The sequence below is a fragment of the Phaethon aethereus genome, assembly GCF_964289735.1.
Source record: "Phaethon aethereus genome assembly, chromosome: 10".
NCBI classification, from domain to species: domain Eukaryota; kingdom Metazoa; phylum Chordata; class Aves; order Phaethontiformes; family Phaethontidae; genus Phaethon; species Phaethon aethereus.
This window is the reverse complement of record NC_138586.1, coordinates 9,825,440-9,838,039: the sequence shown is the minus strand read 5'-3', so window position 1 is coordinate 9,838,039 and position 12,600 is coordinate 9,825,440. Positions and strand designations below refer to the sequence as shown.

Here is a 12,600-nt window from a genome sequence, read left to right as displayed (position 1 = left end):
GCCTAAGTTAGTCTTTTGGTATTTTATCTCCAAGTGTTACAACTTCAGAATTTCCAGCTTTACATTTTTCAGGTATTTGTTGAATTACTTAAACAAAATGCTTAAAAGGTAAAAGAAATGTAAGTTAGCAATTGTTACCTGAAGTACTGTTTCTTGAATATCTTTTTGTTTTCCTCTTACAAACTGAGAGATCCTTAAGAAGGATCAAGTTCTGTTTTATGACATGGTGTTAATTTGATCTGTTAAAAGATCAAAGGTTTCTTTACTGACTTGTAGCCTAAAAGAACGTGGCATGAGAAAGTAGACATGATTAGCAAAGGTGATATTAATTTTGAAGGGAGGAAACCTGAAGTGTTTTGTATTGATTCTTTTTTTTTCTCTTGTTCAGAAAAATGAATGTTGGCATTGTGATGCATACGACATAAATTTTCTCATTTTAAAAAGCTCTTTGCATAAAGGGAATTAGTCTACATGATCTAGTCAACATCCAAATTTAAATACACTATTATCTCATTTATGTCGTTGTTTATGCTTATGTAAAAACTGTTCTCAACTTTTACAGTAATATGTTTTGTTCTCTTTGCCTAATCAACAACCACAACTACTACTGTTGCTGTGTTTTAGGGAATGGTACCATTTGTGTTTGTGGGAACCAAGGACAGCATCACTAATGCAACTGTTCTTCTGGATTATCATCTTAATTATTTAAAGGTGAGGAAAATGATGCTGCTTTACTGCTGAAATTTTTCTGTCGAGATGGTAACAGTAAGATGATGATCAAAATCTGTTTGGGCCGCAAAGGCTGTCGAAAAACTGGTGTTATAACAGGTTTTCAATCTAAAAAGGCTTCTTATAAAAGCCATGTTTTACTAAAATAATCATTTATCTGAAGGATGGGGTAAAAAACGGGTTTTTTGCAGAATGCAAAATACAAAGGAATAAGAAAAAATTTAAAACTCTATCTCAAAAAATGCTGACAACTTTATATACAAGGAATTTTGTACTCTTTGGTGGGTAAAGAATGGGCTGAATGGCTGAGCCCAGAGAGGTGTGGTGAATGGAGTTAAATCCAGTTGGCGGCAGGTCATAAGCGGTGTTCCCCAGGGCTCGGTTTTGGGGCTGGTCTTGCTCAATGTCTTTATCGATGATCTGGATGAGGGGATCGAGTGCTCCCTTTGCAGACGACACCATGTTGGGTGGGAGTGTTGATCTGCTGGAGGGTAGAAGGGCTCTGCAGAGGGATCTGGACAGGCTGGATCGATGGGCAGAGGTCAAGAAAGGCAACAACATCCCGGCCTGTATCAGAAATAGTATGGCCAGCAGGAGTAGGGAAGTGATTGTACTCCTGCACTCGGCACTGGTGAGGCCATAACTCGAATACTGTGTTCAGTTTTGGGCCCCTCACTACAAGAAGAATGTTGAGGTGCTGGAGCATGTCCAGAGAAGGGCAACAAAGCTGGTGAGGGGTCAGGAGCATAAGTCTTGTGAGGAGCGGCTGAGGGAACTGGGGTTGTTTAGTCTGGAGAAGAGGAGGCTGAGGGGAGACCTTATTGCTCAACCTGAGAGGAGGTTGTGGTGACATGGGTGTTGGTCTCTTCTCCCAAGTAACTAGTGATAGGATGAGAGGAAATGGCCTCAAGTTGCACCGGGGAGGTTTAGACTAGATATTAGGAAAAAATTTTTTACTGAGAGAGTGGTTGGCACAGGCTGCCCAGGGTGGTGCTGGAGTCGCCATCACTGGAAGTGTTCAAAAAATGTGTGGATGTGGCTCTTCAGGACATGGTTTAGTGGGCATGGTGGTGTTGGGTTGACGATTGGACTTGATGATCTTAAAGGTCTTTTCCATCCTGAATGAAGGATGAATAGTCAGTCCCTCGTGCATCTGCACAACAAGCAGCATTCTATGCAGAGATCTTGTATACAGTGGGCATTTCATTCTAAAACCCTAAACTTACTTTTCTGTAGTTAATTGACATTTCGTACACGAGGATGTTTTGTAGGCAATTTAGCTTTATATGTTGTGTTTGTGTCTTGGTTCCATAACTTCTCCAGTAGTCTGCAATGCTTGCTTGCTTTTGTATAGGGAGCAAAAAATATCCCACATTATTGCTTATAGTTATTATGGCCAGATGCTCAATCTTTGATGGCAGGACCAGATGCTAATAGTATGGACTGCTTTGAGTTCATTTAATTAAATATATTCTTGTATTTTGAAACCTCCAGACCATTCATAATTTGATACATGTCCAGTCTGTGCAGTAGCTATTGTTGGATCTTCTAGAATGCTAAAATTTCTGTACATAGCTAAAAGAAACTTCTCTGTACAGGTATCAAAGGAGTTAGAAGAAAGAACTTTTGTTCCCTTACTTACCTAACTCAATAACTGTACCTTTTAATCCTGCTTGGATTTATCAGTGTGTTGGAGCAGATATACAGCAGCTCTGCAGCTATCGGGTAGTAGAGGCAGAGAAGGACCACATGAAAACTAGTACTAATCAAGCTCCTTTCTTGCATGCTCACTATTATTTCAGAAGGTATTTCCGGCTTAACTTCTTTGGCCACCCTAAATGGGTACTTGCATGTGAGTCACTACTTAAATGGGTACTGCCATGTGAGTGAAAAGTACCTAATAGTGCAGTATTTTTTTTTTTTTAGATTCTTAAGTTCTTTGTAAATTAGGGTCACTTTCTCTTAGTACTGTCCTTCTAACCTTTCTGAACAGAAGGGCACGTACAACAGTATTCATCGGTTTGTATAACAACTAGAGGATAGGTTCTTGTCTTGAAGGTTTTCATCTCTGCCTTCTCATTGCATTTAATATAATATACACAAAATGTTATTGTCCTGGTAGTTTGTTGCCTTATGGTTCAGTTTCAGAATAATATCCTCCAGTTCATTGACAGGAAATGGAACTGGCTTGTTCTTTTAAGATTGGCTGTGTTTCTATGCCTCCAGGCAAATTTTATTAAGGAAACTTTTTGTAAAAGATACACAATAGGGCATCAACATTAAATGTATTGTATCAACTCTAAGGAGTGAATTTCTCTATAAAAAAAGAAAGCGGGCTTGGCTGGAGTGACTGTTATGTAGTGAAGTTTAAGGATCACGAGAGGAAGGAGGAAGACCAGAATCATAGCCCCAGGCTTCAGGAGTGTGGACTTTGGCCTATTCAGGGATCTACTTGGAAGAATCCCCTGGGTTGCATTCCTGGAAAGAAAACAGATCCAGGATAGCTGGCTGATATTTAAAGAGTCGCCTTCTCCGAGCTCAAAAATAGTCCATCTTGATTTGCAGGCAGTCACACAAAAGTTAACAGAAGGCCTGCGTGGATGAACAAGAAGCTTCTGGCAAAATTCAAATATAAAAAGGAAGCATACGAGGGGTGGAGGTCAGGACAGGTGACCCAGGAGGACTATAAAGACACAATCTGAGTGTGCAGGGATGAGTTTGGGAAAGCCAAAGTCCATCTGGAGCTGAATATAGCAAGTGATGTGAAGGGCAACAAGAAGGACTTCTACAGGTCTATTGGCAGCAAAAGGAATACTACAGAAAATGCAGGCCTGCTGATGAATGGAGTAGGGAACTTGGTCACAAAAGAGAAGGATGAAGTATTGCATGCCATCTTCACGTTGTTTTTTTTATTGATGAAATTTGTCCTAATGAATACTAGGCCCCTGAAACCAATGGGAGAGTTTGGAGCAATGAAGACTTAACCTTCCCAAAGGAACGTTGAGTTAGGGAACATCTAGGGGTGAAAAAAAGGAATACACGCAAGCCAGCAGGACCTGATGGGGTACATCCCTGAGTGCCAAGGGATCTTGTCAAAGTCCTAGCTGGACCTCCAGAGGTCCCTTCCAGTATCACACTGAAACTTTCATAAATAGCTTTTTCCCTGATTTTAGCAGGGGGAGAAAAAGAGAAGTTGCTCCCACTTTTTGATGTTAGATAGACGACACCTCAAACGGACAAAAGTACTCTCTGAATAGGTGTCACTATAGATAATTTTTGTTTGTGTTTATCTCTTTTAGTAGTTGTGTGATAAGAATTCTGTGTGCTGGCTGTCTTGCTGTGCCTGAGGTACAGCACTTGGCTCTCTGTGCTTTTATGCTTCATCACTTCCCTGGTATCATTCATTATAGTTAAGTAGAATTTAACAGCAGTGTAACCTCTAGCTGTTCTTATGAAACAATACTCTTACATCATAATTGTTTAATAACTTTGATATTTGTTACATGCAACAGTGTAAAAAGCTTGTGTTGGAATCTAAAAAGTTTAAATTATTACATCGTTGGAGTGCTATAAATGGATGATATTACTGTGTTTAATAATAAAGGAATGTTACTGTTTCTGTTAAACATTCTTTAAACTTCTGTAAGGGGAAAGATCTCAAACTTAATACAGAAGTATAGTTAATTGTACCTCCTGAAAACAGTTGATCTGAGTGCTTTTTCTTGGTGCCTATTTTAACTTGCCAACTGGGCCACAGGGAGAGTTGTTTTGGTAACAAACAGATTTGAATGTCTGAAAGGGGAGGGGTGGTATTTATAAATAAATTGTCAAAGCTGAGTTACTATTTATGTATTAAATAGATTATTATTTGCAATACTTAGTTGCTTTTTCTTTCTGAGAACTGCATGTCTGTACATTCAGATGATTAATAGTGGTTACACATGACTTGCTATGCTTGTGTTTGTATAGGAAGTGGACCAGCTGCGTTTGGAAAGATTGCAAATTGATGAGCAGCTCCGACAGATTGGAGCTACTTCTAGGCCACCACCAAATCGTACAGATAAGGAAAAAGGGTACATGACTGATGATGGTCCAGGACTTGGACGTGGTAGTCGACCTTACAGAAACAGAGGGCATAGCAGACGTGGTCCAGGCTATGCTTCAGGTAGGTAACCAGAAGCACGCTTAAAACTGTAAGGGTGGCTTCTTCATCTTTTGATTTCTTGAAAAAGACTGGGCTTGAAAACAGAGCTGTGAAAACAGAAATTCAGTTAATATTGAGTATTAATATTTGAAGCTTGTATAGAGATCTATGCTGTAGAAAATATTTTGAAGTAAAATGCAGTGCTTATATATGTAATCTAAACTTATTTCCATGCAGTTCCTGTCTCTTACAGCATGCTTATGTCTTCTGCATGATGAACTCTTTAGGGCAAGGATTGTTATTTTACATATATTTTGAATGATCCCTAATAATAAAGTCTGTTTTCCTTTGAATCTTTCAGAGGCTATCTTAATATAAATATTTATAACTGAAAATACTATGTAGCTCAATTTGCAGGAAAGCTATTTTGCTCCTATTAAATCGAACTTTTATGTTTTCACTAGAAGAGCATAGTCACCAAAATGTAATGTTCTTCTTTAAAACTTTGTATAATTCATTAATGAATAGTCTTCAGGATTGTGCTTCTTCAGAGCACTCTGTTACTTCGTTATCCATAACATAGGTCAGCTGGTGTTTGTGGTGACTGAAAGGCCTGTAGAATAAGCTTGATAAGACAGTCTTACCTTATGTTCTACATAATACAAAATTAACATTTTTGTGCTGATACTCTTTTTAGAAGATGTGAGCTCACCTGGCTAATAACAGGGTTATAGGGGGGGAACACTTGGGGAGAAGAACCAGCTGTTACCAGTGAAGGTGATCCTTTACCTGGAAAAATTACTAGTGGCCAGTTATTTTGGATTTTATATATTTCTAGCATTGTAACTTTGTTCTCTCTTTTGTAGTGTGTGTTACAGGCTGTTTCATGATGGATTTTTTTTCTTTTCATAGAGGAGTTGCGGTGGTGAGGGGAGACAGGACAGGTTATATTCAGAACTTCCAGTTTAGAAATACAAAAGAAAGTCTAGTCTATTAGACTTCTTACGTTTTACTAGACTTACTACATTTGCATGGGAGATTCAATAATATATTGATAGGCACACTTATTTAATCTTAAACACACTTCTAACTTTTATTTCTATCTGTCTTGACTTTTTAATGTATATTATACACGTTTCTGTAGTATGTATGTTAGAGATTGGAAGGCAAAAAATCACAGAATTGTTTATTTAAAAAAAAAGAAAAAATACATACTTTTTTTCATTCTACTATAGTCTATTTTCATGCTAAGCTACACTGGCATATTTGGGTTTTTTTTTTTATTCTCTTGATAGGAACTAATTCTGAAGCATCAAATGCTTCAGAAACAGAATCTGATCACAGAGATGAACTTAGCGATTGGTCAGCAGCTCCAGCAGAAGAGGAGCGAGACAACTACCTTCGTAGAGGAGATGGGCGAAGGCGTGGAGGTGGTGCAAGAGGGCAAGGAGGGAGGGGTCGTGGAGGATTCAAAGGTAAATGTAGACTTAATTTTGAAAAAGAGGTCAGTGTGGGAATTCTTAAGCAAACTCACTTCTGTCAGCTTCATGTTTTGTCATCTGCTCCAGCCTTCTAGCAATCCTGGTGGCCCTCCTGAATTCTCTCCACTTTGTCAATCTCTTAAATTGAGTATTTTATTTCAGATGTATTGAATGTTGAGCGGATTTTAATAATCCCTTCTTTTGACCTGCTGACCATGCTCCTACTAACACAACCTGTTATTCAGTCAACTGTCATTGTCGCAAGAGCACGCTCATGTCTTATGCAAGTTGTTGTCCACCAGGACAGGTCCGTTTGTGTGGAGCTGCTGCATACACAGTCAGTCCACAGCATGTGCTATTGCATAGGGTTATCCTTTTGAAGCTGTGGGACTTGGGATTCATCTTTTAAACCTAATGAGTTTTCTGTCAGCCCATTTCTTCAGCTTGTTGAGGTCCTTGTGATTAGCAGCACTAACCTCCAGTGAATCAAACCACCTCCCACGGTTTGATGTCATCTGCAGAATTGCTCAGGAGGCATTCCATCCCAGTGTCTCCTTCATACTTTATAAAAAGCCTCTCTTCCCTATGTGAATAAATTGGGATAGCATTCTAAATCATTTGCTTTCCTAATACACATCTTGACTCAAGTTTGTGGGCTCTGCCCTCACACATGGACATCAAGGAATCAAGTTCTAATTTGTCAATGCATATAGAAAAATCTTTTATAACTATCCATATTCTCATCTTTTTGTATTTGATTTTCATGCAAGAGCATTATATAAGGTTGTAACTTGTGTTCAGTGGAAAGGACCAGGCAAAAGTAAGATGAGAGAGCTTAAAGAAGTTAAATATGTATCTTTCTAGGATGTGATAGTTCATTATATTTATTTGTTTAAATATTTTTGTCTACAACTCTGCTTATTTCTTGAACTGTTCTTTTTTTTTTTTTTCAAAGTATGGGTATTGCTTAATTTAATAAGATAATTTTGAAAAAAGGTAATGTGGAATTTAGAAAGCTCATAAGCCATTATAAGAAATGTGAACATGTCAAGCCTTACTAAAGTTGACTGTGTACTTTCCTCCTGTAGTTAATAATTTTGAGATTGATTTAAACTTGATTTTGAGATTTATGTAAACCACCAACTATGGTGGTTTTAAATACTGAGATTTTTGTCTACTTCGATTAACACCTGAGAAATATTTTTTTGTGATTCTTGGCCCATAGTTGAAGAACTGTTATCTGTTATTAAGAATATTTGTTTAATATTCTTCAGCATGAAAATTTTGAAGTAATCCCCTATTATGCTTGCGTAAGTTTTAAGTAAAAGATCATATGTCCTTGTCGAACAACTTAGTTGATTAACTCTTCTTACAGGAAATGATGAACAGTCACGAACAGATAACCGTCAGCGTAACTCAAGAGATGCAAAAGGGAGAACAGCAGATGGATCTCTTGAGGTAATTTTCATCTTACTGGAATTCCACACTGTTTAAAATTGCTTAGAGTCTTCAAACCCACAAGCAACACAGTAACCTTGTGATTCCTTATTCCCTAATCAGATCTACAAGAGTTCTCCGTCATTTGTAACATATACACAGGAATCTCAGTATATCAAGTTGTATAAAGATGCAACTTCATAATGTTAGCTTAGCTCTCCCTTTGTTTAGAACTCTGATCATGAGTCCCAAGGATTTACTAACCAGCTTGATTTCAGTCTTTGTTCTTACTAGATTTTTGTTTTTAGCTTTTCTTTCTTGCTGCGTTCTGTATTGTTGTCTGTCGCTTATATACCTGAGGGAGGAGAATTCTTAATGCTTTCTATAAAGAGAGAGTGTGTTGTAGCCAGAATCTTCAGAGTAAGAAAGATTAAACTTCAGAAATTACCTTCATTACTAAATGAAACATTTGCAATTGAAGGCTATGCAATCTAGAAAGTAAGTTAAAATGCACATCAAGAAACTGTTCAAGTCATATGTTGAAATATTTTATAACCTTAAATATTTTATAGCCTTTTATAAAGATATTTCTGCAATTTTTTCAAATATGTTTTGTTTCCTAAAGTTATTCAGGCTGATATCTTATGTATATATGTTAAGCTTCTCCACATGGAAACTGTCTTGCTTCGATTGATAACATGCAGACCTTCTACCATCTTACTGCATAGGATGAGTTATGTTGGGAGGAAGAAATAATGAGCAGCTGCAAGCTGCCACCTTCTGTGTGGTGTTACCAGGAGTCATGGTTCCTATGGGAGATTGAGATGACTCTTGGTTTGGTTTTAGAAAGCCTGTTCAAGAAAGGAGAAGGGGTGGGAAATGGAACAAGTGACCTAAATGCTTAGTTTTCCAAGTGTGAGTACTGAATTTGAAGGTGTAGTACTTGAATGTGAATCTGAAATGCAAACAGTTAACACGCCAAAAAAGATTTTTTTTTTTTATGGCTGCACAACCTTTATAGTTAAAGTTTTAAGTAGACAGTGGAGGATTGTGGTGCTGAAAAAGAAACTAAGGCATTTATCAACAATTTTTTTCTTTTGCTCTGAGATTTGGATGAGATGATAATCTGTATGAAAATAAGTGCTTGCATATGGTTGAAACCTGACTGATCAAGTTTTTTAAAAGTTGTAATATTTAAAGGAATAAGGGCTTACCCCCTTTACAAGCATAAAAATTTTGCTTTCAAAATGCTTTTTTGAATTACTTTATTAAAATAATAAATAAAACTTTAAAAGACTTGTGCAGCCTTTTTGGTGGATTAAGTGAAACTTTTTTTCAGATTCAAAAGGTGGCTGAGTATATCTTTTAAGTGTTAGTATCATTTCATGGCAGCTTTTCTATGTCCATTTTTTCAGAAAAATGTTTGTATACAGCAAGTAGAAAGTTGAATTATTGACAGTGAAATGATGTTTCAGAGTTCCATCTGCTATTAGTTCTTCAACTTCCTCTTCCACAAAAACACTGGAAAAAAATTTTTTTTTAGCTTCCAGACTAGGTAGACAGGAGGTTTTTTGGTTTGGCAGTTTTTTAGGTCACAAGTATGTGGCATTTTTGAATAGAAAAGAATTCACACACTCTCCATTTCAGCTGGATACATTTAACAAAACCATAAAGTTGTGGTACTATTTGTGTCTTCTGACTATTTAATAAATAGTGCTCCTCCCAGGCCACTAAGGTAGCGAATGCATAAGGGGTGGATGAAAGGCAGAGAATGCTTTATATAACTCTGACTTGTTCCAGATCAGAATTGACTGCAATAATGAAAGGAGTGTCCACACTAAAACATTACAGAATACCTCCAGTGAAGGTAGTCGGCTGCGCACGGGTAAAGAACGTAATCAGAAGAAAGAGAAAATGGACAGCGCAGATGGTCAACAGCCGCTGGTGAATGGAGTACCCTAAACTGCATAATTCTGAAGTCATATTTCCTATACGGTTTCAGTAATTCCTGTTCCATGTTAGAGAAACTTGTTAGGCCAAAGACAAATAGTAGGCAAGATGGCGCAGGGCATGAAATGAACATATGTTCTCTGTTAGCCTTTTTTAACATCAACAGTATGCAGTTGTTTTCAGAATAAGAAGTTATTCAAATATTTGCATAAAAATATCTGAATTTCCGAAAATCGCTTTCAAGTACATATTGCAGTTCAAACAATGAAAGATTCTTTTTTTGTTTGTTTTAAAAATACTGAGCTGTGCATTGGTAAACTTTCTGTTCAGTTGTACCATTTTAACACATCGGGTCAAATTCACTGCTCAATTTCAATTTTCAGAATAAATAGTGTTTGCAGTAATCAAATTGGCTTCTGTTTTCAATCTAACTTACAAGTTCTTCACGAAATGCTATGTCGTTTTATGTCCTGTGTCAGTTCACATTCTGGTCCACCTTTTTCAATATTTTAGTGGACCCTGAAATATGTGTGATGTAATAATTGTCATTTTCATTAGCAAAAAAGTTGTATGATCTGTGCCTTTTTTATATCTTGGCAGGTAGGAATATTATATTTGGATGCAGAAATCAGGGAAGATGAGTTGGTAACACTAAATGTAAAATATATGTAGCAATCCTTGTCAGATGTTAGTACTTTATAGACAAGTGCATGCTTTCCATAATTTTTTTCCTTACATAAACATTGAGTTAGACAGTTGTAAGAATAGGAAATTTATTTTGCACTGAAGATTTGGCAAATAGTGTTATTGAAAAAGGGGTGTAATTTTTTCTTTGTAGGCAGTACAGAAGCTTTTTTTTAAAAAAAAAAAAAATTAAAAAAACTTTCCATTGTGGAAAACTAAAAAACTCATTGTTACTGAGGGAACAAGTGTAACATGTTCATGAGCTAGTAATGTGTGCCTGCTCTTTGGCCAGATGACCAGTTCAAAGCGCTGATGTTTTTCATCCTCCCAAAATTTTTTAATTCCTTTTTTTAATTCGAGGACTGTCTAAGGAGAGGTAGGAAGAAAATCACCATGTGTAATGCCCAGGAAAGTACAGATACAGTAGTCGGGGATACTGGAGGTAGAAGAAAAAATCATCATATTTTGAGGTACAAGGTCTGAATTGCTAGCCAATTTGAAGGTGTCGCAGAACTTGATCCAAAGTACAGTCGTACACCAGGGAGGGGTGGGAAGCAATGGGAGGAACTGTGCTTTCTTTTATTTCTGATCACACATTAAACTTACTTGGCAAAACTGTATAAGGACCTTCATTTTAATCCATTTTTATTCAGATTACTCCAGGAGAGCCACTGTTCATGTACAGAATTTTACAAACTTGACCTTGCCTCTGATGTATTTTGTGAGTTTTGTTTCTTTGCTTTTTTCATTCTTTTTTTTTTCCTTGCATACAGGTGAGCATACTAAAAATGGCAACGAACTGCACAAGATTTAACAAATATAAAAATGTCTTAAAAAGTATTGCCAAACATTAATGTTGATTTCTAGTTATTTATTTTGGGAATGTATAGTATTTGAAAACAGAAATTGGTACCTTGCACACATCATCTGTAAGCTGTTTGGTTTAAAATACTGTAGATAATTAACCAAGGTAGACTGACCTTGTAATGTAACTGCTCTTGGGCAATATTCTCTGTACATATTAGCTACAACAGATTGGATTTTATGTTGACATTTGTTTGGTTATAGTGCAATATATTTTGTATGCAAGCAGTTTCAATAAAGTTTGATCTTCCTCTGCTAACTGATGTTGATGCAATCCTTATAAATGATTGCTTTTAAAGATGTCAGCTTACAAAAAGAAGGTGTTTCTTTGTTTAGACTTTAACTGTAGCCATTATTTATTTACACGTTTTAGAGGACTTCTAAAATATTACCAGTTTTCAAAAATGTGGCACATAATGTTCAAGAAAACTGAATCTAATTATGAAATGGTACAGTACCTGTTGAGTTGTCACACCACATGTGCTAGATTTCTCACATTCAGTGGTTGAGTTCACTAAGGTGCTAACTAGGTTAAATGTGAAATTACTAAACTACAGTCTGACTCGCTAGCTGCATTCCATTTTCAAGTGTATTTTGGGGGTTATGACCTTTTTCGGTATTTGTGTGCTTAACATGTATCCCTTTCAATTCAAATTCCAGTGTTTTTAATGTTATAAATTTCAACAAATTAAACTGTGAATCTAAATGTACATTTTTATTTTGAAAAGTCATGTTGTTAGAAAACTTAAGAGCAACAACTGTCTGATGCTTGAGTTAGGTCTGTCCTATTGGTAACTTATGAAGTATGGTCTAATGAATTAAAATTATTTTAAAAATAAAGTTCTTTAAAAAGAGTGAGAGGTATTTGTGAATGGTACCAAAGTCTAAATTCAATAGGGTTAAGCTCAAAGCGTATGAATTAACAAATGATTATGAAAATAGAAAGTTTGTGTTTCCTTTCTTTACTAAATGCATTTTTGTTAATGGTGGTGGGAAGTTAAGAATTTCAGAGTTGGTATAAAACCTTGTCAAAGAAAAACTTCTTAGACAGCTTTTTTGAAACACACAAAAATTGCTCTTCTCTATGAGCATTCATGACTTCAAGAAGCAAATAGCTTTAGTTTCCTGAATACAGGAATTATTGAAATGACTTATAGGTGAGCTTTTTCATTTTTTGTGTCTCTAATATCAAATATTGTATACCATGCTCGCTTTCAGCAAACCAGAAATGAAATTAAGTACTGCAAGTATGATACTGAGTGTAGACTCTGCATTTGTTGTAGGAGCACTTATTGTGAAAGATAACTTATT

The 12,600-nt window shown here is 36.4% G+C and overlaps 1 protein-coding gene across 3 annotated transcripts in view; it reads left to right on the top strand.

Annotated features, from left to right (window-relative positions):
- Positions 1 to 9,753, top strand: part of FMR1 (fragile X messenger ribonucleoprotein 1) — a gene marked incomplete at both ends in the record, with an annotated part of 34,724 nt that extends 24,971 nt beyond the window's left edge. For 2 of the 3 annotated variants that reach the window (XM_082004331.1, XM_082004330.1), the window contains 5 exons: positions 625 to 711; positions 4,699 to 4,894; positions 6,169 to 6,348; positions 7,730 to 7,812; positions 9,592 to 9,753. In XM_082004331.1, the coding sequence (XP_081860457.1) occupies positions 625 to 711; positions 4,699 to 4,894; positions 6,169 to 6,348; positions 7,730 to 7,812; positions 9,592 to 9,753 (708 nt within the window). The remainder of the gene's footprint in view (positions 1 to 624; positions 712 to 4,698; positions 4,895 to 6,168; positions 6,349 to 7,729; positions 7,813 to 9,591) is intronic. The other variant, XM_082004332.1, reaches the window with a different exon arrangement.
- Between the last annotated feature and the right edge of the window lie 2,847 nt (positions 9,754 to 12,600).